The sequence below is a fragment of the Mytilus edulis genome, chromosome 11 (genome assembly GCF_963676685.1).
Source record: "Mytilus edulis chromosome 11, xbMytEdul2.2, whole genome shotgun sequence".
NCBI classification, from domain to species: Eukaryota; Metazoa; Mollusca; class Bivalvia; order Mytilida; family Mytilidae; genus Mytilus; species Mytilus edulis.
In genome coordinates this window covers 28,846,743-28,872,456 of record NC_092354.1, presented here as the reverse complement: position 1 = coordinate 28,872,456, position 25,714 = coordinate 28,846,743, and the positions used below count along the sequence as shown (strand labels likewise).

At 28.4% G+C, this 25,714-nt stretch overlaps 1 protein-coding gene and 2 long non-coding RNA genes across 3 annotated transcripts; 2 read left to right on the top strand and 1 right to left on the bottom strand.

Annotated features, from left to right (window-relative positions):
- The first annotated feature begins 7,110 nt into the window (after nt 1–7,110).
- On the top strand, nt 7,111–7,922 carry LOC139494142 (zinc finger MYM-type protein 2-like). Its single transcript, XM_071282319.1, has 2 exons — nt 7,111–7,618; nt 7,855–7,922. The coding sequence occupies exons 1-2, from the start codon at nt 7,111–7,113 to the stop codon at nt 7,920–7,922; spliced, it is 576 nt and encodes a 191-aa protein (XP_071138420.1).
- A 299-nt stretch (nt 7,923–8,221) lies between these two features.
- LOC139495462 (uncharacterized) lies at nt 8,222–11,006 on the top strand. Its single transcript, XR_011657350.1, has 2 exons — nt 8,222–9,335; nt 10,470–11,006. It is a non-coding gene; the product is annotated as an uncharacterized lncRNA (long non-coding RNA).
- A 4,605-nt stretch (nt 11,007–15,611) lies between these two features.
- Nucleotides 15,612–18,706, bottom strand: LOC139495458 (uncharacterized). The gene is made up of 3 exons (XR_011657349.1): nt 18,542–18,706; nt 17,482–17,549; nt 15,612–17,032 (listed from the first exon to the last, which is right to left on the bottom strand). It is a non-coding gene; the product is annotated as an uncharacterized lncRNA (long non-coding RNA).
- Nucleotides 18,707–25,714: the final 7,008 nt, after the last annotated feature.

The window sequence follows — 25,714 nt, the reverse complement described above, 5'->3', positions numbered from 1 at the left end:
TGGTTGGTTTGAGAATAACTTGAAGTTACAAATGAATAGTCACTTCAATTTGAGTTCATAAATTGCTTAGCAACTACTTAGCAACAAAAAAATTCCTGAGCAACGGTTAATAAATTGTGATTTGTGTCCTCTGAAGTATGAATCTAGCAACATAAATTTCATAAAAAAACAACTGTCATTATTTTTTTTTATAAAAATTTTCTTTTCAAATGAGCCATTTAAGGAGAGATAACTCTTTCAGTAAAAAAAAATATACTGGACCTCTAGGGATTTTTTTTTAATTATTACTAATAGCGAGAAAACGAGTTCAGTGACACCATTGTTTCTTTTTATTTCTTAAAACATATGATGAAACCTATCTTCCCACAATTATTAAAAATTCTATATCAAAATGTTTTTTTCAAGAACAGTCTAACCAAATTTAGGCAATTTTCAATGATTCGTAGCTTGTGAAATAGCACGGTTTAAGACCCAACCCTTTTATTATATTTTAAAAAAAAAAGCATAGTAAAATTCTATTTTAGCAAATAATAAGAAAATTCTATCTCAAAAAGTATATTTTCATGATCTACCTGAACCATTAAATTATTTGTAATCGTATCTTGTTGATAATTTTTGAATTTCTAGTTTCCTTCTGCTATAATATGGTATTTTTTATATAAGGCAAAAAAGCACACACAGTCTTTATAGGGCAATAACTGCAATAAAAATCAGCTGACGATTTCGACGAAGAAGAACTAGTGCTGCTGATAATCTATTAAATGAAATGTTTCTCTTTCTAAAGGGAAGTTATATTAGTTATTGTTTTCAAGATAATAGGCAAAAAAAAAAACCATAAGTGGGGAATGTGTCTGTTGAACACAGATGATATCCCCCCCACCCCCCACCCCCCCCCCCCCCCCCACCCCCCCGCTTGCATATCATATTCATAAAATTATAAAGGGACATAACCAAAGAATTGTACAAGTGCATTATAACTCCAAAACGATAAAGGTGACGCCACCCAATTTTCAAATTGATCTGTATTATGTGGCAATAAGCATGGTATGCAAGTTAAACAATATTTGGCTAAGGCAAACTAAAATAAGAGAACGGATACCAACTTTTGGCAAGTACGGACGGACAAACGTGCAAATAGATGGAAAGGGTAACACTTAAGGCCACGTCTGCTACAGCGGGGCAAACAAAGTTTAACATTCATCATTTCAGGCCAGAAATTCCCCTGTAAACAGATAGTATGTAGACCCTTTCACGCGGAATAATAAAGGCCCTTTCACGCATTCTATTTATAACAATTTTTATGATGATGGACAATTTAAACTTGCATTTCATTCCTATCTTCTATTTAAGCCATGCAAGCCATCATGGGATACATTTTTAAAGTACATTATAACTCTAATGATGATGGTGTCCAAATCTGGTTTGTGGAGCTGTCCAGTTAAAAGATAAATTTTCCAAAAATGTTACATTTTAGACACTTTAAAAGTGTGTACTTCACTTGAATCAATCAGTTTGTGTTAAAGATATGAACTTATTTGGTCATTACAAATACATGTACTTAAATTCAAGTTCAAATATGGAAATAAATCAAATTAGCTATTACATTTCACTTTGTTTTAGTCTAAAATGGAAGTTATCGAATTCATGTCTTGTCTCAACATTTGTATAAGTAATGTTTAATTTCCTAAAACTTGTTTCAATGTGTTGTCAAAGATGACTCATATTTATCTAACACACGCTTTCTACTTTCTTATAAATAGCGTTAGAGTTTATTTTTTAAGCTAATTCTATATTTTGGGGCCAAAAGGGGTCCTGATTGGCCTAGTCTGTTCGATTACTAAATCTCAATTGGCACTGAGACTCTGTTAAAATAACTTTTGCTAAGCACACAAAGTATTTTTTTATTTTTTTTTTAATCTTCCACTGTTGATATACAAAAATAGCAATGGATAGATGCAGGGTATTTATATAAGTTAGGAAAGAGCATTTTATCTTTTGTGATGGGGATGATGGAAGTTTAACGAAATCTTGATCTGAAGATAAATAATATTGCCCAAAACATGCTAAAAACAAATTTTTGTACAATTAGATGCACATTTAAAACTATTTAAAATACAAAAACAGTGTGTATGCAATGAAAAAAATTTCGACGAAAAACATGAAATAATCAAGCCTTATAAGTTATAACGAGTGAAAATGAATATATTGTCTATGCATAACTTCTTTGCTTGAAAGGCCAACTCCAACCAAAATAAACTGGTCAATCTCTTAGCAGTTATATTCCTTTTCTCGTCTTCTTGTAGATATAAATAATTTGCCTTTAATTAACATTTGGTTGTCTTCTGGAGAGTTTTCTCATCAGACGACTTCTTTTAAACTTTTGTATATATGTGTAATCAGTCTCATGAAATTAAATTTGATATGTTATTTACTTTTCCGGATTAGAAATGTGTTTTTTATAAAAAAAAAAATATAATTTTGGTCCAAATGAAATCTAAAATAAACTGTTGCTGTTCAGTTTTTCTAAATAATTTATTGGTTGCTATGCACTCTTTCAATATAAATCGATGGTTGCTAGGCATTTTCATAATATAAATAAATGGTTGCTAGTCAGTTTTACACTTTAAATGAATGATTGTTTACAGCTTATGTGATGAGACCCTTTAGACCTTTGAAGTTAGGTCTATGTAATAGTTTATATAGTCCTGAATGAAATCATGTATGGTTGCTAGGTACATTTTTTATCAAATAAGGTGGTTGCTGAGCACTATTGACATGACCTTGACTCTTTATTTTTCATATCTTGATAAAAAGTGGCTTCAAACATCCTGATAATTTTCTCCATGTATAGTAGTAGCCCCTTTCTATTATATTTCCTTTCAAAATTCAATAAATATTCACAAGGTCAAAGGTCAAGGTCATCAATGACCTTTGACCTTTGAACAACTTATTGGTAATTAAATTGCCAATAGTTTGCACATCATAGTAATTCAATAATATTTACTTTTTGTGGATTATTTTAATTAAATGGCTAAATTTTAGAGGTAAAAAGGCAAAAATGACACATTTCTGTTTCCATAGCAACCATCCTAGAACCTAATTTCCCAAACATTTTGTTATAATTTTTTGATGAGAAACATCGATACTTTTCATTCATAACCACAGGTTAAATGGAGGTGGATGCAAAAATGTCTATTTTCTTCATGCAAAATGTGTAAAATTTGTATTCTGAACTATATTGAAAAATGACCTCTGCTTCTGCAGTTGTGACAATATTCAGCCCTAATATTTTTGTATATATGACATTGCTATTTTGTTTGATAAGTTTCATGTTTCTAAAAAATATTTACAAATATCATTAAATAAAACCTAGTTTTGATTACGAATGACTGCAAAGTAGTTGTTTTTTCGATGCTAAATTCCTCAAAATTTGCGGGAAATCTCATTCACTTGGTTGCCATGGCAACCATGATCTAGCAACATTTGGGTGGGCATTTTTCTTACTTTTTTACATGATCACATGTTTTGGCTAAGTTTCATGAAAATCGGTGACTATGCGTGCCGGACTCCCTATATAAAATGGTTGGTGGTTACAGAGAATTGCTCTTAAATTGACAGTAAAAACAGACCTGTCATTGGTTTAATAATATTTTTCTTACATTTGCCTATAAATTTGATAATTTTAGAAATCGACCATATTCTATAGAGAATTTTATTGACAGTAAAAACAGACCTGTCATTGCTTTAATAATATTTTTTCTACTTTTGCCTAAAATTTTATAACTTTTTTGATAATTTTAGAAATCGACCATATTCTATAGGTAATTATATTGACAGTCAAAACAGACCTGTCATTGGTTTAATAATATTTTTTCTACATTTGCCTAAAATTTGATATTTTTTTTGATAATTTTAGAAATCGACCATATTCTACAGGTAATTAAATTGACCGTAAAAACAGACCTGTCATTGGTTTAATAATATTTTTCTGCATTTGCCTAAAATTTGAAATTTTAGAAATCGACCATATTCTATAGAGAATTTTATTGACATTAAAAACAGACCTGTCATTGGTTTAATATTTTTTCTACATTTGCCTAAAATTTTATACCTTTCTTGATAATTTAGAAATCGACCATATTCTATAGGTAATTAAATTGACAGTAAAGCAGACCTGTCATTGGTTTAATAATATTTTTCTTACATTTGCCTATAAATTTGATAATTTTAGAAATCGACCATATTCTATAGGTAATTATATTGACAGTAAAAACAGACCTGTCATTGGTTTGATAATATTTTTTCTACATTTGCCTGTTAATTTGATAATTTTAGAAATCGACCATATTCTGTAGAGAATTGTATTGACAGTAAAAACAGACCTGTCATTGGTTTAATAATATTATTTCTTCATTTGCCTAAATTTTATACCTTTTTTGATAATTTTAGAAATCGACCATATTCTATAGGTAATTATATTGACAGTAAAAACAGACCTGCCACTGGTTTAATAATATTTTTTGTACATTTGCCTGTTAATTTGATAATTCTAGAAATCGACCATATTCTGTAGAGAATTGTATTGACAGTAAAAACAGACCTGTCATTGGTTTAATAATATTTTTTCTTCATTTGCCTAAAATTTTATACCTCTTTTGATAATTTTAGAAATCGACCATATTCTATAGAGAATTTTATTGACAGTAAAAACAGACCTGTCATTGGTTTTAATAATATTTTTTCTACATTTGTCTAAAATTTGATATTTTTTTTGATAATTTTAGAAATCGACCATATTCTATAGGTACTTATATTGACAGTAAAAACAGACCTGCCGCTGGTTTAATAATATTTTTTCTACATTTGCCTATTAATTTGATAATTTTAGAAATCGACCATATTCTGTAGAGAATTGTATTGACAGTAAAAAACAGACCTGTCATTGGTTTAATAATATTTTTTCTTCATTTGCCTAAAATTTTATAACTTTTTTGATAATTTTAGAAATCGACCATATTCTATAGAGAATTTTATTGACAGTAAAAACAGACCTGTTATTTGTTTAATAATATTTTTTCTACATTTGTCTAAAATTTTATACCTTTTTTGATAATTTTAGAAATCGACCATATTCTATAGAGAATTTTATTGACAGTAAAAACAGACCTGTTATTTGTTTAATAATATTTTTTCTACATTTGTCTAAAATTTTATACCTTTTTTTATAATTTTAGAAATCGACCATATTCTATAGGTAATTAAATTGACAGTAAAAGCAGACCTGTCATTGGTTTAATAATATTTTTTCTATATTTGCCTATAAATTTGATAATTTTAGAAATCGACAATATTCTATAGAGAATTTTATTGACAGTAAAAACAGACCTGTCATTGGTTTAATAATATTTTTTCTACATTTGCCTAAAATTTGATATTTTTTTGGATAATTTTAGAAATCGACCATATTCTATAGGTACTTATATTGACAGTAAAAACAGACCTGTCCTTGATTTAATAATATTTTTTCTATATTTGCCTATAAATTTGATAATTTTAGAAATCGACCATATTCTATAGAGAATTGTATTGACAGTAAAAACAGACCTGTCATTGGTTTAATAATATTTTTTCTACATTTGCCTAAAATTTTATAACTTTTTTGATAATTTTAGAAATCGACCATATTCTATAGGTAATTATATTGACAGTAAAAACAGACCTGTCATTGGTTTAATAATATTTTTTCTACATTTGCCTAAAATTTGATATTTTTTTTTGATAATTTTAGAAATCGACCATATTCTATAGGTAATTATATTGACAGTAAAAACAGACCTGCCACTGGTTTAATAATATTTTTTCTACATTTGCCTATTAATTGGATAATTTTAAAAATCGACCATATTCTGTAGAGAATTTTATTGACAGTAAAAACAGACCTGTCATTGGTTTAATAATATTTTTTCTTCATTTGCCAAAAATTTTATGACTTTTTTGATAATTTTAGAAATCAACCATATTCTATAGAGAATTTTATTGACAATAAAAACATACCTGTTATTGGTTTAATAATATTTTTTCTCTAATTTTTGTGCTATTTTCACATTTCCTGACCGGTGTGAGAAAAATATTTCTCCTCACTAGTGAAAAATCTGTTCTCGGAACCTGATTGGTCAATATTTCTGCCGGGACTACTTTTTTTCGAAATCGGCATGAAATATTTGGTGCACCTTGTTTGGAGGCACTTTCAGGAACAAAACAATTTACTTTCGAACTTTTCGGACTTGGCCTGCTTTAAACTCGTAAAACTCCCTGGTTACGTGTAAACAAAATCGCGATCGCATCGTCTGCTAAATAAATTGAATAATAAAAAGGTGTCTCTGAACGAAGTTCTATGAAGGGGAAAAAGAGTTAGACTTCTCTCGGGTGAAGAGGGTGTTATACTAGCTGAAAATAAAAATTTTGGGTTCCCGTTATGGGAAATCAAACTAAATGATGGGAAAATTATCTTTGAAGCCAGATACAGATTTGACGTTCTAATTGATCCTCATGAGGTACCAAAAGAACCAGTAATTCCTTCCTCCCCTCCTGCAGTAACAGAAGAACTTCTGCAACTTTTTCAATCTCAAATGTATGATTCTGATGATTCTGACATGCAGACAGTTACAGTCCTACCAGATCTCCCCCTCCTCCAACAAACAATGAAAAATCACTTCAACCTGTTCAAAAAGATACCACTAAATATGTTAGGCAGTTTGTTCCAATTGATGAAGAAGAGGTTGATATTTTTATAGCAAATCAGGAAAATAGAGGTACCTTGAAAAAAACTACATCAGACCTTCGCACACTTGTACAGTTCTTAGAGAAAAAAAATGAAAGAAGGGAAATACACAACATTCCACCCAAAGAATTGAACATCTTACTTAGCCAATTTTTCATATCTGCCAGAAAAAGTGACGGAGAAAACTATGAACCAGCAACATTAAAAGGCCAGTTTTGCAGTTTCAACCGATTCCTTAAGCGCCATGATTATGGACATGATCTTACCAAAAGTATAGAGTTTTGCAAAACTAGAGATGCACTTACAGCTAAACAGGTAGACTTGAAAAAATGGGTAAGGGAAATGGAACTGGCAAGGCAGATGTGTTAACTGATGCAGATATTGATGCCTTGTTCAGCAGTGGACAGCTGGGATTATCAAATCCAACTGCATTACTCCATACAGTTTGGTTTTGTAATACCGTTTACTTTGGGCTTCGTGGTGTTACAGAGCATTATCAGATGAGGTGGGGAGATGTAAAACTTTGTAAAGATCACAAAAATAATGAATATATACAAATGAATGAAAGAAATACAAAAACCAGGACAGGAACAGATGTGAAAAATAAAAGGGAAATACCTCAGAGGGCTTGGGCCAATTTGACTGACCAGACAAGATGTCCTGTTGAGGCCTACAAGTTGTACAAATCAAAGCGTCCTGTAAATTTCTCCAAACCTGAGGATCCATTTTATATTCAAGAGAATACAAACCCAAATAAGTCCACAAGATGTTACAAAAGTCAGATAGTGGGAGTAAATAAGCTGGGCAAGTTTATGAAGATAATGGCAGAAAAATCAGGTACAAAACAATCAATACACAAATACAAGGTGTCTACATTCTATAGGTTTAAAAACTTTTCTTTCTCCAACTTCAATGTGAAATCTATATAACTACCCGCGAGACAGTTGAAATTTCTCATTATAGGCATGAGGCTTGCCGGGTGCCTGGTAATGAGAAAATTCAACTGTTGAGTGTGTAGAATATTTTTTTTCTCAAGCTTGTAGAAAAGGTGACAAGAAATTCATTTTTTTCAGATTCTAATCTTGGACCTACATTAAATGTGGAAACACTGGATGAAATGTTTGTAGTTGATAAAAAATGAAATTTGCTGAATTAAACCTTGTGAATAAAAGTGATCTGCATCCATAAATCAGTTCCAAACCCCTCCTATAGCGTCTAGTTAACAGAAATAGTCCTTTAATCCTACATGTACATGTATCCGCACCCTCAAAAATAGATTTTGATTTTTTGATTATCTTTAGCGAATATCTTAATTTTTCAAGAAAGTTTTAATGACTTCACTGAGAATGAAGAAATTTATTTCGTATTGCCTCAACACATTAATTTAGCTCTTTTTCTTTATTACCAAGTTTGTTGGCAATTAATTTTGGTTTTGATAATGACACAGTACAGGCCAAAAAAAGTGCTTTTCTACAAAAAAATAGGTGTGGTTAAGAGCTAAATAAAAAGGTTAATAAAACAAAAATTCTGGATTTTGTACCAAATTACAAGTCCTACATGTACCATGTAACATTATTTACTAATGAGTTTTCAAAAGTTTTAAAGTATGGGCCTTAGTCTTGATCAAATTAAAATTCACAACCAAATTTAAAACTTAGATAACTTTTAAATAGCTATATATAGTAACACAAACAAACAAAATGGGAATTTAAATTTCCAATTATTGTAATTGGCCATCAGTTAATTTACCTTGCCCAGGATTCGAACCTGGATCACTCATCGATAGATAAGTGTACTACAGTTATACTAACAAGGTTAAATATAATTCCAATTACATTAATGATCGTGTATTTCACTAGTGAGGAGAACACTTTTCTTTCGAAATGGGTTGGTTGATGTATGATCTAAATTTTTGTTTTTAAGTTATAAAAAAAATATAGAAACAGATTCTTTCAAGGCTCAGCCTAAAATTCCATAATTAAGCTACCTTGATTAGAGAACTCAAATGATTTACTCATGATCAAAACAAAGTAAGAATAGATATCAATACATAAGAAAAAAAAATATGTATTTTCTGACAATTGTGAAATACATTTTCTCTTTTAATCCCTCAGTACATAAGTATAACTTTACCAATAACTCTTAAAAATAAATAGATAGTTGATGTCTTCATCAAACAAAATTCAAATTAATACATAGAAATTCAAAACAGAGAAATTATTATCATTTAAAAACAACACTTTTGTTGATGGTCTTTACAATTAAGTCTCAATGAGGACTTCGACAATGAGCAATTTCTCATACATACATTTTCACAACATGTACATCTATATATATAAAATTAATATTTTCAACAACTTTATCAAAAGTCAAACTGTCAAAACTTAAATGATTTCTGTTTGTTATTCTAGGTATTATAAAAGAAGTGGAAAACAGGACTGAAATTGATGATCAGGATGAAGGAGCAGAAAGGCATCTAACAAATCATTCTGCTCGACGTTTTATGCTCCAGAAGCTGGATGATGCAGGAGTCGAGCATAACAATATAAAGCAGGTAATACGCCATCACGAGTTGGTTGACCGTTATGGAATAACCGTTTCACAAATGATATCGGATATGTTCCTTACGTCGTAACTACAATCCCCTTCCCTTTCATGAATATGACCTACCGAATTAGACTATTTACCGGATTTGTAATCACTTAAGCAACACGACGGGTGCAACATGTGGAGCAGGATCTGCTTACCCTTCCGGAGCACCTAAGATCACCCCTAGTTTTTGGTGGGGTTGTGTTGTTTATTCTTTAGTTTTCTATGTTGTGTCGTGTGTACTATTGTTTTTCTGTTTGTCTTTTTTATTTTTAGCCATGGCGTTGTCAGTTTGTTTTGGATTTATGAGTTTAACTGTCCCTTTGGTATCTTTCGTCCCTCTTTTAATAAACTAATTCCAATTATTATAAAGAAAAAAATATTTATTGTGCTATGTGAATTTAATTTAACTGTGACAAGCTCTCATGTGTTATTTAATAATGGCATTAAGGTCCAAACCATGAAATATTTTGATTCTCACAGGACAAAGTAGTCAAGGTATTTGTGAATGATCCGCCATTACACATCCCGAAAAATAGGTGATGTTTTTTAATGCCTCTAAATGAAAATGGAAGTGGAAATCATGTAAATTACACAAACTGCATTATTTATTTTTTGTAAAAAACTAAACCTTGTATTATACATGCAGCATCTCAATTGAAAGCGGAGGAAAATATTGTAGGGGGATAGGTCAGAATCTGAGGTGTCGTCCCTAAATCCTGATTTTTTTTCTTAACCACATCCCAATTTCTCTTTCATTTTTTAAAACTAATCCACATCCTAATTTCTCATTCTTTTACTAAAACTAATCCACAAGCACTTGTTTCTATCAATTTGAAGGTGGATAGAAACAAGTGTCAGTGGAGTAATCTGTAACTGGTAAGTTCAATAATGTTGTCAGGATTCAGTCATATACATGTATATATATATCCCGTCCAGAATTTAAAAATGTCAAAAGCATTATTCCTAAAACATGTAAAAAAATAAACGCAAGAATTTCTCATGTGTACTTTGTGTACGATTGTAACACTTTATTTTATATGTGCTTTTATTATGGTTTCTCATGAAGATTGTTTTTTGTTTTTCTCTGACATTTCAGATATCTGGACACAGAAATATCCAAAGCATTTCTAGCTACTCTAAACTTAATCCAAGTAAACATAAAGAAATCGCCAGTTGTATTCTTGGTGGCTGCGATGACAGAATTCAGGCATCACAAACATTGGTCACGATAGACAATAACATGGGAGAAAGAAATATCCATCAAACAACAACAACATCCGAGAGGCAGATCTCAGTTGGACAAGGTCAAGTCGCACCTGCCGGGCTTAACTATATTTTCGGGGCCTCAATATATGGAGGAACATTCAACATCAACATACATAGCGTACCTGACAATAACCCTCAGCAAAGGACACGTAGGAGGGTCATATTTGACAGTGATAGTTCCCAGGAATAAGAGATATATGAACGGTGAACAGCTGTTCCGCCATTGCTGTAGTTAGTTTTGTAGATCCATCCGCGCTGATATTTCGGTGGACACGTTATTTTGTAGGAAATTATGAACAATTTGTTGAATTAAAAATATTGTCCTATTACTGAAATACTTGGTTAATATTATAAAATATTAAGTTACTGATTTGTTTGACTTTTTTCATGATTTAAAATATATTTCATTTGCAACCATGGCAACAAGATGCGTAGTAATCTCCCAATGGAAAACGAAACAGGCGGATAGAAAGGTTGGGAGAATTTGACATTAAAATTAAAATTTTGTTGTTTTAAAAAATTAGAGAAACAGATTCTTACCTGAATATGAGTGAATTATCGGAGTTCTCCAATCTCGGTAGTTAAATTATGAAATTTTAAGACCTCGAAGGCGACCATATTCTATAGGTAATTATATTGACAGTAAAAACAGACCTGTCATTGGTTTAATAATATTTTTTCTACATTTGCCTAAATAAAGGCAACAGTAGTATACCGCTGTTCAAAACTCATAAATCCATGGACAAAAAACAAAATCGGGATAACAAACTAAAACCGAGGGAAACGCATTAAATATAAGAGGAGAACAACGACATAACACTAAAATGTAACACATATAGACAAAATCCCACGAGAATAACAAATATAACATATATATATAACATCAAAACCAAATACATGAATTTGGGATAGACAAGTACCGTGACACGTCTTATCGCAATGTGAATTTACACTCAAAAATAAGAGAAAACAAACGATATTTGATATTTTTTTGGATAATTTTAGAAATCGACCATATTCTATAGGTACTTATATTGACAGTAAAAACAGACCTGTCATTGGTTTAATAATATTTTTTCTACATTTGCCTATTAATTGGATAATTTTAGAAATCGACCATATTCTGTAGAGAATTTTATTGACAGTAAAAACAGACCTGTCATTGGTTTAATAATATTTTTTCTTCATTTGCCAAAAATTTTATGACTTTTTTGATAATTTTAGAAATCAACCATATTCTATAGAGAATTTTATTGACAATAAAAACATACCTGTTATTGGTTTAATAATATTTTTTCTACATTTGCCTATAATTTGATATTTTTTTTGATAATTTTAGAAATCGACCATATTCTTAAGGTAATTATATTGACAGTAAAAACAGACCTGTCATTGGTTTAATAATATTTTTTCTACATTTGCCTATCAATTTGATAATTTTAGAAATCGACCATATTCTATAGAGAATTTATTGACAGTAAAAACAGACCTTTCATTGGTTTTAATAATATTTTTGTTACATTTGTCTAAAATTTTTTAACTTTTTTGATAATTTTAGAAATCGACCATATTCTATAGGTAATTATATTGACAGTAAAAACAGACCTGTCGCTGGTTTAATAATATTTTTTCTTCATTTGCCTTTTAATTTGATAATTTTAGAAATCGACCATATTCTATAGAGAATTTTATTGACAGTAAAAATAGGCCTGTGATTGGTTTGATAATATTTTTTCTACATTTGTCTAAAATTTAATATTTTTTTTGATAATTTTAGAAATCGACCATATTCTATAGGTACTTATATTGACAGTAAAAGCAGACCTGTCATTGGTTTAATAGTATTTTTTCTATATTTGCCTATAAAGTTGATAATTTTAGAAATCGACCATATTCTATAGAGAATTTTATTGACAGTCAAAACAGACCTGTTATTGGTTTTAATAATATTTTTTCTACATTTGTCTAAAATTTTATAACTTTTTTGATAATTTTAGAAATCGACCATATTCTAAAGCGCGGGTATGTTAATGCTGTATTTTCGAAAAAATAAAAAAATGATACTTAAATTTCGACTTTTAATAAAAAGACTTTTTGACTCATTTATAGTGTAATTTGTTATATTTTTTAGTTTTGCTAGTAAGTTGACAATATAAATTTTCGTTTTCAAAAATAACATTCTCAAATTATCACGTGGTTATCACGTGACACTCAAAATCTATTTATAAACGTGAAAACAGTAAACTCAAAAGTGCTAGCGTGTAGACAGTCTTGTTTTTCTTAATATTGTTATCTGTGGATAGCTTATATACCAAAGTATTAGAAAAGTGCTACTCGCCTCCTTTGAATAAAAAGATTAAATACATAAACGGAGATTTTCAACTGAATTGTGCCAAAAATACTTTGACCTTCAGATATTACAACGTCTAACACTTAAACGGTATTAACAACATGAACCGAGTAGCAGTTTTCGAAAAATATTAATATTCAGCTTTCTGTACGTTAACTTGACCCAAAAATTCATCATTTCTACACGCTAGCACTTTTGAGTCAAAGTTAACGTGTTTCACAATTTTTTTGTGTCCGACATTGTTTACAAACGCACAAGTGACTTTCAAAGGGAAGTAATTCTGTAAACAGAAATAAAAATTTCAGTCATCGGGAAATTATTGCTGATCTTTATTTAAATGTACTTTTTGTTGCATCTTCAAATAACCAAATATTTAATAAAGGAAACAAACTATTTAAATATATATATTTTACTCGGAGAATAGATCAGAATGATTATAATTACACATCGGCTTGGGGTATGAAGCCCATTTTTCCACAGGTGCTTGAGGACAGGATCCTGTATGAGCCCCAAATAGTAGTCCCTCCCCCTTTTTTTATATTTTTTTTTTAATCATAAATCTCAGATTTTTCTATATATATCCCTTATTTGTACTTATTTGTACCATATATATACTAATATACCATATTTATACTCTAAATATGCATGTTTACTATCAACGTGAATCTCGACTATAGAGCGAAGCGAAAGGTTGCCAACTTCGTTTCAAGAAATTGGGGCAATGGTCAGGAAAAATTGTTTTAAAATCTAATAAAATGTCTCTTACCGGTCTAATCAACGAGTACTTGCTGTTCCTACATAATTATCCTTATCGAATATCAATATCCAGACATAATATATTACTGTTTAAACACTTTTAATTAGTTTTTTCGCTGGCGGTGTTGCTGTTTTTTGGTCCATTCAACTTCGATCAACGGAAGTTACAAAACAACGACATCTGTGTGGTCTTCAGCTCAAGAAGGATAACTCCACATGAAAACGCGGGAAATTAGATGAGTTCCGGGGTATATGCTGGATAAGAAAACATAAGAGAATTTCGAATGTAAACATTTCGAAAATCTCTGACTTTTTCTACCCCGGAACTCATCTAATTTCCCGCGTTTTCAAGTGGAGTTATCCTTCTTGAGCTGAAGACCACACAGATGTCGTTGTTTTGTAACTTCCGTTGATCGAAGTTGAATGGACCAAAAAACAGCAACACCGCCAGCGAAAAAACTAATTAAAAGTGTTTAAACAGTAATATATTATGTCTGGATATTGATATTCGATAAGGATAATTATGTAGGAACAGCAAGTACTCGTTGATTAGACCGGTAAGAGACATTTTATTAGATTTTAAAACAATTTTTCCTGACCATTGCCCCAATTTCTTGAAACGAAGTTGGCAACCTTTCGCTTCGCTCTATAGTCGAGATTCACGTTGATAGTAAACATGCATATTTAGAGTATAAATATGGTATATTAGTATATATATGGTACAAATAAGTACAAATAAGGGATATATATAGAAAAATCTGAGATTTATGATTAAAAAAAAAATATAAAAAAAAGGGGGAGGGACTACTATTTGGGGCTCATACAGGATCCTGTCCTCAAGCACCTGTGCATTTTTCTTTCTGTTTGGTATTTTTTGGCAAAAAAATTATGTATTGAATTTTTCTACGGACACTGTAGCTTTATCTACCAATAAAACATGACCTCCGTGTATTCGCACAACAGTGTGGGAAGTGTCGTTAAACACCATTCAATCAATCAGATAGCTCTTCGCATTCTATTTTGTCAGGTGAGGTGCCTCTCATGTTTGGGTTTTGCCACTTGTAACAGTGTAAACTTTTAGAGTGTACAATAAAATCATGAATCTTGCTCATTCTTCATAAATCATACAGACCCATACACTGTACATTATTCAGTCGTTGGTCATAGTGGCAATCACACCATATATAAATGACAGCTTGAAATATATATTCAATGTCCTGCTTTTTCTCTCTCTCAATAAAATTAATTACCACATGCTGATAGAAAACATACTTTAAGAAAAATAGATGATGATTTCATAACAAAAAAACTTATGGTGCCATGGTCAGTAAGTATGGGACTATTAAATCAATTTATACCAAATATGATAGTGCAAGAGCTAATGGAAATTTAATTATATTTTAAATCCTGCAACATTTTTTTCACACATACCCTTTATACACCATGTACACATTCAATGAATATTCTGTGTCTCATTCAAGCATACTTAAAACTCCAAAATATGTATTTATTCTATGTATGTATATATGTACCATTATCTCTGTAACTTATAAATTTGCAGAATATTTTCTTTTACAACTAATTTCCTAAAGCTTGAAGAGTAAAACTTTGGTTGACTTGCTTGTCTTGTTTGTATAAATATTTACCCAGGCTTAAAGCTTAAAGCACTTAAGATTGTCATCTTCAAACAATAAATATAGGCAAACTTAAACCTGTAAATATTATAGTGAAATTCAATTGGATGGTATCTAAATTATTATTGTACAATATACAAACAAAGCAAGCAAGGTAACCTAAGTCTTGCTCTACATGCTTTAGGAAATTAGCTGTAATCTCTTTTTAAGGTACAGGAAACAGAAATATAGGTATATATAGGGTGTAAAGTTTATTTAAAGAATATATAATAATAATTTTGCAGGGTAAAGAAAAGATGCTATTTGAATAAAAATAATAGAGAAAAATTCTCATAGCAACTAATTGACAACCCCCTCACCCCCCAGTTCAGATCCCAATTAATGAATCTGTGGCCTAAATCTGTATAAATTAGAAAAATCATGAACTTGGACAACTGTTTTGATTATCTATATTTTATTAATATCAATATAATATATTATCTTTTATAATTGCAATGCTAACCATCAATGAGGTGTTTATTTTTAAGGATAAAACAGCATAAAACTAGCAGACATCAGTTTAAATCATGTTGAACTGAATAAGAAAAGTTATTATAATATTTATCATCAGTTAAAGCTTCATGTAATTAGATAATTGAATTAATATTGATAATTGCTCCTCAATAAGCATTATTTGGTACTTTCTGAAAAGGGGGTGTGAATGTTTTTGTAAGGGAATATATATATATGATCAGTGTCTGAAAACCTTAAAGTTTTTCATTTAACCCAAGTAATTTAAAATATACATTCACTGATTGATTGATTTGAAATTGTGTATTAAATGCAGCTAACATGACTTATTTTACTTCATGTGGTATGTTTTTCAATGTGTCACAACTTACCATCATAACCAAATAACATAGATTTTTTTTGTTTTTGTTATAAAACATGTTTCACAATCATTGAAATTAGGGAATGAGTGTTCCTATTGATGAATCTATATGCTAATTTGTATGTGAAAACATTTCATCATTCCTAACACTTTTGCTTTTGTTTCACATTATTATTAATAAACACTATTAATGATTTTGATTTTAATATTCCATGGAGCACAGCTAAATATAATTTATCCACTGAATGAAATCTCAATTTGTACACAGTGACACATTTATGAAGTAAAAGTTCTGTGAAACATCCTCTCCTCAGTGATCATAATTAGGACACAATATCACATATGTATTCCACTTTCTTATAAATTTTTCCTTTGTTTGATCATGAACTAACACATGTTCCAGAATCATTGCAGTTAGTTATTCATTCATTTCAATATATTTCCTTTTCCTGAACCTGCTTTTTCATACAGTAATTTTTTTCTCACTTTTTTTTAATACAGTCAATTAACTTCTAATTTGTATTCCTTTTAGCACAGTTAAAACAGTCTTGATTCCATTAATTTTGTCACACATATGTATAAGTAAAGAGTTGTCTTTTCAGGAAAATGAATTTTCTCTTTATATCTCATGTACAGGAATCTGATATGAAAATAATATCCTTGTTTGGGTATCATTTGTTGATCTTCCTTAGAATGAAAAGTGCAGTCCTTGTGTCTTATTCATTTTATCAATTGTGCTATTGTATTGGAAGTAGCCATTGTTTCTCATTCATCTTAAAATCCTGCAAAAAAATGATATTATTATACACAATATAATTAATTTATAAGCCCCATTGCTATATATATGCATACTATCTATTACTTCAATCATTGAACTTGATTTATATAATAATATGCTCTTAATGTGCCCTGTTATTAATATTTTGAACATAACAATTATCTTATTTATATTCTTATTCTGATACAAAAAGAGAACTTCAATATAATCAAATTTTAGTAAGCTTAATAGCTATAGCCCTTAGTATCAGCAGTGGTTGGTAAAACTAATAGTAAACTTACATGTTTGTAATAAAATAATTGCCATGTTTGTTTACTTTCTTAACACATAAATATAATAGACAGAGTAATCTAAACTCATAAGCAATTAATCTTAAAATAGCTTTCATATCACTTCATGTGACTAAAAAATATTAAAGTGTCAGTAACAATAATATAATATTTGAATGCTTACATCAAAATGCAGACTTCCTACATGTCAACTCACTTGGAAGCAGTAAAAAAAAACAGTGAATACAAATTCTGCAAAAGACAAATATAAAATTGCATAGTCAAAACTTTAAAGCAATAAACACACCAAAAGTTTTTTGTTAAACATGTAGGAAATAGGCAATAAAGGAGATACTTAAAAAAAACTGTTAGGTATTTAATCTGTATGATATTGAAATATTTACATCAATGTAGATTGACACCTTTTAAAGTCACTTATTTGGATTAGCAAATCCTACAAGTAATCAATAGTCTTTATGTCAATTGAATGAAAGTGGTGATCAATTTAAAATTTTCATGTCTATTACTAAAAATTAAATTGGATAATATATTAACTGAGATGAGCAAATTCTCTCATTTTGTAAAATCTCAGTAGCCTGATATTAACTGAAATATAACTTTAATAATAGTACATTTTATTTGTTTGAACATGCATTTATAAATTCTGGTATTTTTTATAAACTTAGAAATGACAATGGATATATAAATACTATTTGTGAAACAAATCCATGTTTTATTTTAATAAAATTTATGCTTAAATCACAATGAAAAAAAAAAATCTGAATTGAAACAATGTCATTCTCTGTTTAAAATGTAATAACACCAACACTGTTCATTTGCGTAGGTGGTGTATAAAAGTATAAACAAAAAATGACTAAGCTTAAGGATAGGTAGACTGGGTATGATAATATAGGGTGTGCACCCCTTAATTTACTACCAAAGTAAAAATGAATAGTTTTAATTTATTGCATACACTAAACCAAGGGGGAATTAAGGGGGGGGGTTGTAATTATTATGTAACAGTTAGCTTGGGAAAATAAAACTAATATTAAAACAATCTTTCTCCGAGCATTGTTTCCATTTAGCTAACTTTATTGATTCGTTGATTGATTCATAAGTCAACGGTTTTCGTCGTCGGTTATCCAAATAAATGACGAATTATAAATGTTTTGATTCACTTCAACAAATTCAATAAGAAGAAATGGGTGCCGATGATAAAGAAATACAATTTACAACGTATTTACCTCAAAATGTATGCTAAATCCACCTTTCCATTGTGATTTCCATGTGCCGACTTCTGTGACAAGGTGCTCAACAGCTGATAATAATGACTGTGACGTGACAAGCTAAACATTGACGTTGATGAATCTTAGTTTTTGGCGCTTTTCTTACTTAAAACTGTAAGTGTTCAAGGGAACAATGATCATGTATGAAGATATTGTTAATGTCACAATGCCGTTGTCGAAAAACAACAAGTTGATAAATCTTTGACCTCGGTGAAGCCAAAAAATCACCACTCTATAGCAAATTCTCCCAACGTCCGATTTAGCCAATCAAAATTTGTATAGTTTCGAAAATGACGTAATAGATGAGATTTCGATGCAATTACCAAAAATTGTAAAAAATTATTTGAAACCGCATTAACCTACCCGCGAGGTAATTCTATTGACAGTAAAAACAGACCTGTCATTGGTTTGATAATATTTTTTCTACATTTGTCTAAAATTTTATAACTTTTTTGATAATTTTAGAAATCGACCATATTCTATAGGTAATTCTATTGACAGTAAAAACAGACCTGTCATTGGTTTTAATAATATTTTTTCTACCTTTGTCTAAAATTTTATAACATTTTTGATAATTTTAGAAATCGACCATATTCTATAGGTAATTATATTGACAGTAAAAACAGACCTGTCATTGGTTTGATAATATTTTTTCTACATTTGTCTAAAATTTTATCACTTTTTTGATAATTTTAGAAATCGACCATATTCTATAGGTAATTATATTGACAGTAAAAACAGACCTGTCATTGGTTTAATAATATTTTTTCTACATTTGCCTAAAATTTAATATTTTTTTTGATAATTTTAGAAATCGACCATATTCTATAGGTACTTATATTGACAGTAAAAGCATACCTGTCATTGGTTTAAGAATATTTTTTCTATATTTGCCTATAAATTTGATAATTTTAGAAATCGACCATATTCTATAGAGAATTTTATTGACAGTCAAAACAGACCTGTTATTGGTTTTAATAATATTTTTTCTACATTTGTCTAAAATTTTATAACTTTTTTGATAATTTTAGAAATCGACCATATTCTAAAGGTAATTATATTGACAGTAAAAACAGACCTGTCATTGGTTTGATAATATTTTTTCTACATTTGTCTAAAATTTTATAACTTTTTTGATAATTTTAGAAATCGACCATATTCTATAGGTAATTATATTGACAGTAAAAACAGACCTGTCGCTGATTTAATAATATTTTTTCTACATTTGCCTTTTAATTTGATAATTTTAGAAATCGACCATATTCTATAGAGAATTTTATTGACAGAAAAAACAGGCCTGTTATTGGTGTTAATAATATTTTTTCTACATTTGCCTAAAATTTTATAAATTTTTTGATAATTTTAGAAATCGACCATATTCTATAGGTAATTATATTGACAGTAAAAACAGACCTGCCACTGGTTTAATAATATTTTTTCTACATTTGCCTATTAATTTGATAATTTTAGAAATCGACCATATTCTGTAGAGAATTGTATTGACAGTAAAAACAGACCTGTCATTGGTTTAATAATATTTTTTCTTCATTGCCTAAAATTTTATAACTTTTTTGATAATTTCAGAAATCGACCATATTCTATAGAGAATTATATTGACAGTAAAAATAGACCTGTTATTGGTTTAATAATATTTTTTCTACATTTGTCTAAAATTTTATACCTTTTTTGATAATTTTAGAAATCGACCATATTCTATAGGTAATTAAATTGAAAGTAAAAGCAGACCTGTCATTGGTTTAATAATATTTTTTCTACATTTGCCTATAAATTTGATAATTTTAGAAACCAACCCTACTCTATAGAGAATTTTATTGACAGTAAAAACAGACCTGTCATTGGTTTAATAATATTTTTTCTACATTTGCCTAAAATTTTATAACTTTTTTGATAATTTTAGAAATCGACCATATTCTATAGGTACTTATATTGACAGTAAAAGAAGACCTGTCATTGGTTTAATAATATTTTTTCTACATTTGCCCATAAATTTGATAATTTTAAAAATCGACCATATTCTATAGAGAATTTTATTGACAGTAAAAACAGACCTGTCATTGGTTTTAATAATATTTTTTCTACCTTTGTCTAAAATTTTATAACTTTTTTGATAATTTTAGAAATCGACCATATTCTATAGGTAATTACATTGACAGTAAAAACAGACCTGCCACTGGTTTAATAATATTTTTTCTACATTTGCCTGTTAATTTGATAATTTTAGAAATCGACCATATTCTGTAGAGAATTGTATTGACAGTAAGAACAGACCTGTCATTGGTTTAATAATATTTTTTCTTCATTTGCCTAAAATTTTATACCTTTTTTGATAATTTTAGAAATCGACCATATTCTATAGGTAATTATATTGGCAGTAAAAACAGACCTGTCATTGGTTTAATAATATTTTTTCTACATTTGCCTAAAATTTGATTTTTTTTTTGATAATTTTAGAAATCGACCATAATCTATAGGTACTTATCTCGAGAGTAAAAGAAGACCTGTCATTGGTTTAATAATATTTTTTCTACATTTGCCTATTAATTTGATAATTTTAGAAATCGACCATATTCTGTAGAGAATTGTATTGACAGTAAAAACAGACCTGTCATTGGTTTAATAATATTTTTTCTTCATTTTCATAAAATTTTATACCTTTTTTGATAATTTTAGAAATCGACCATATTCTATAGGTACTTTCATTGACAGTAAAAGAAGACCTGTCATTGGTTTAATAATATTTTTTCTACATTTGCCTATAAATTTGATAATTTTAGAAATCGACCATATTCTATAGAGAATTTTATTGACAGTAAAAACATTGGTTTTAATAATATTTTTTCTACATTTGTCTAAAATTTGAATTTTTTTGATAATTTTAGAAATCGACCATATTCTATAGAAAATTTTATTGACAATAAAAACAGGCCTGTTATTGGCTTTAATAATATTTTTTCTACATTTGCCTAAAATTTTATAACTTTTTTGATAATTTTAGAAATCTACCATATTCTATAGGTAAATTATATTGACAGTAAAAACAGACCTGTCATTGGTTTAATAATATTTTTTCTACATTTGCCTATAAATTTGATAATTTTAGAAATCGACCATATTCTATAGATAATTTTATTGACAGTAAAAACAGACCTGCCACTGGTTTAATAATATTTTTTCTACATTTGCCTATTAATTTGATAATTTTAGAAATCGACCATACTGTATTCTGAAGAGAATTTTATTGACAGTTAAAACAGACCTGTCATTGGTTTAATAATATTTTTTCTTCATTTGCCTAAAATTTTATAACTTTTTTGATAATTTCAGAAATCGACCATATTCTATAGAGAATTATATTGACAGTAAAAATAGACCTGTTATTGGTTTAATAATATTTTTTCTACATTTGTCTAAAATTTTATACCTTTTTTGATAATTTTAGAAATCGACCATATTCTATAGGTAATTAAATTGACAGTAAAAGCAGACCTGTCATTGGTTTAATAATATTTTTTCTACATTTGCCTATAAATTTGATAATTTTAGAAACCAACCATACTCTATAGAGAATTTTATTGACAGTAAAAACAGACCTGTCATTGGTTTAATAATATTTTTTCTACATTTGCCTAAAATTTTATAACTTTTTTGGTAATTTAAGAAATCGACCATATTCTATAGGTACTTATATTGACAGTAAAAGAAGACCTGTCATTGGTTTAATAATATTTTTTCTACATTTGCCTATAAATTTGATAATTTTAAAAATCGACCATATTCTATAGAGAATTTTATTGACAGTAAAAACAGACCTGTCATTGGTTTAATAATATTTTTTCTACATTTGCCTAAAATTTTATAACTTTTTTGATAATTTAAGAAATCGACCATATTCTATAGGTACTTATATTGACAGTAAAAGAAGACCTGTCATTGGTTTAATAATATTTTTTCTACATTTGCCTATAAATTTGATAATTTTAAAAATCGACCATATTCTATAGAGAATTTTATTGACAGTAAAAACAGACCTGTCATTGGTTTCAATAATATTTTTCTACCTTTGTCTAAAATTTTATAACTTTTTTGATAATTTTAGAAATCGACCATATTCTATAGGTAATTATATTGACAGTAAAAACAGACCTGTCATTGGTTAAATAATAATTTTTCTACATTTCCCTAAAATTTGATATTTTTTTTGATAATTTAAGAAATCGACCATATTCTATAGGAAATTATATTGACAGTAAAAACAGACCTGTCACTGGTTTAATAATATTTTTTCTACATTTGCCTATTAATTTGACAATTTTAGAAATCGACCATATTCTGTAGGTAAATAAATTGACAGTAAAAACAGACCTGTAATTGGTTTAATAATATTTTTTCTACATTTGCCTAAAATTTGATCATTTTAGAAATCGACCATATTCTTTAGAGAATTTTATTGACAGTAAAAACACACCTGTCATTGGTTTAATAATATTTTTTCTACATTTGTCTAAAATTTGATTTTTTTTTTGATAATTTTAGAAATCGACCATATTCTATAGGTAATTAATTTGACAGTGAAAACGGACCTGTCATTGGTTTAATAATATTTTTTCTACATTTGCCTAAAAATTTTGATAATTTTAGAAATCAACCATATTCTATAGGTAATTATATTGACAGTAAAAAAACACCTGTCATTGGTTTAAAAATAATTTTTCTACATTTGCCTTAAATTTTATAACTTTTTGGATAATTTTAGAAATCGACCATATTTTACAGAGAATTTTAGTGACTGTAAAAACAGACCTGTTATTGGTTTAATAATATTTTTTCTACATTTGCCTAAAATATTGATTTTTTTTTTTGATAATTTTAGAAATCGACCATATTCTATAGGTAATTATATTGACAGTAAAAACAGACCTGTCGCTGGTTTAATATTATTTTTTCTACATTTGCCTTTTAATTTGATAATTTTAGAAATCGACCATATTCTATAGAGAATTTTATTGACAGTAAAAACAGACCTGTCATTGGTTTAATAATATTTTTTCTACATTTGCCTAAAATTTGATTTTTTTTTATAATTTTAGAAATCGACCATATTCTATAGGTAATTATATTGACAGTAAAAACAGACCTGTCACTTGTTTTATAATATTAAAAATTATCAAAACATTGACAAATTTACAGTAAAATATGAAAAAAATATCAATAAGGTAACATCCGAACGAAGATCCAAAAAGTGGTTACAGTGAATGAAAAATGTTGATATTTTTTTATAAAGATGTGGTTGGTTCAAGTTTTCTTCTTGATCAAATGACCGATTTAAGGTAACATGAAACAAATTATCCAAAAAGCTGTTAAATTGAATAAAAAATGTTGATATTTTTTAATAAAGCTGTGGTTGGTTCAAGTTGTCTTCTTGATCAAATGACAGATTAAAGGTAACATCAAACAAATTATCAAAAAATTGACAAATTTACAGTAAAATATGAAAAAAATATCAATAAAGTAACATCCGAGTGAATATCCAAAAAGTGGTTAAATTGAATGACAAATGTTGATATTTTTTTATAAAGCTGTGGTTGGTTCAAGATGTCTTCTTGATCAAATGACAGATTTAAGGTAACATCAAAAAAATTATCAAAAGAAATGACAAATTTACAGTAAAATATGAAAAAAAAATATCAATAAGGTAACATCCGAATTAATATCCAAAAAGTGGTTAAATTTAATATAAAAACTTGAAATGTTTTGATAAACCTATAGTTGGTTCAAATTTTCTTCTTGAAGAAATGACAGATTTAAGGTAATATATAAAAAATTACCCAAAAATTGACAAATTTACAGTAAAAATAGAAAAAATCGATAAGGTAACATCCGACCAATATCTAAAAAGTGGTTAAAATGAATGAAAAATGTTTTCTTCTTGATCAAATGACCGATTTAAGGTTACATCAAAAAAATTATCAAAAAATTGACAAATTTACAGTAAAATATGAAAAAATATATCAATAAGGTAACATCCGAATTAATATCCAAAAAGTGGTTAAATTGAATGAAAAATGTTGAAATGTTTTGATAAAGTTGTCGTAGGTTTAAATTTTCTTCTTGATCAAATGACCGATTTAAGGTAACATCAAAAAATTATCCAAAAATTGACAAATTTACAGTAAAATATGAAAAAAAAATCAATAAGGTAACATCCGAACGAATATCCAAAAAGTGATTCCATTGAATGAAAAATGTTGATATTTTTTTTATAAAGCTGTGGTTGGTTCAAGATGTCTTCTTGATCAAATGACAGATTTAAGGTAACATCAAAAAAATTATCAAAAAATTGACAAATTTACAGTAAAATATGAAAAAATATATCAATAAGGTAACATCCGAATAAATATCCAAAAAGTGATTCCATTGAATGAAAAATGTTGATGTTTTTTATAAAACTGTGGTTGGTTCAAGTTTTTTTTTTTTTATCAAATGACAGATTTAAGGTAACATCAAAAAAATTATCCAAAAATTGACAAATTTACAGTAAAATATGAAAAAAAAATCAATAAGGTAACATCCGAACGAATATCCAAAAAGTGATTCCATTGAATGAAAAATGTTGATATTTTTTTATAAAACTGTGGTTGGTTGATGTTTTTCTTCCTGATCAAAGACCGATTGACGGTAACATCAAAACAATTATCCAAAATTGACAAATTTACAGTAAAATATGAAAAAAATATCGATAAGGTAACATCCGACCGAATATCTAAAAAGTGGTAAAATTGAATGAAAAATGTTGATATTTTTTTATAAAGCTGTGGTTGGTTCATGTTTTCTTCCTGATCAAATGACCGATTTAAGGTAACAACAAAAAAATTATCAAAAGAAATGTCAAATTTACAGTAAAATATGACAAAAAATATCAATAAGGTAACAGCCGAATTAATATACAAAAAGTAATTAAATTGAATATAGAATCTTGAAATATTTTGATAAACCTGTGTTTGGTGCAAATTTTCTTCTTGAAGAAATGACAGATTTAAGGTAACATCAAAAAAATTATCGAAAAATTGACAAATTTACAGTAAAATATGAAAAAAATATCGATAAGGTAAC

Bases quoted from the DNA above. Each gene is read 5' to 3' on its own strand.
- LOC139494142 (XM_071282319.1), top strand. From the start codon at position 7,111: ATGGGTAAGGGAAATGGAACTGGCAAGGCAGATGTGTTAACTGATGCA. The intron at 7,619-7,854 runs GTACAAAACAAT...CATTTTTTTCAG, and splicing joins GATAATGGCAGAAAAATCAG to ATTCTAATCTTGGACCTACA.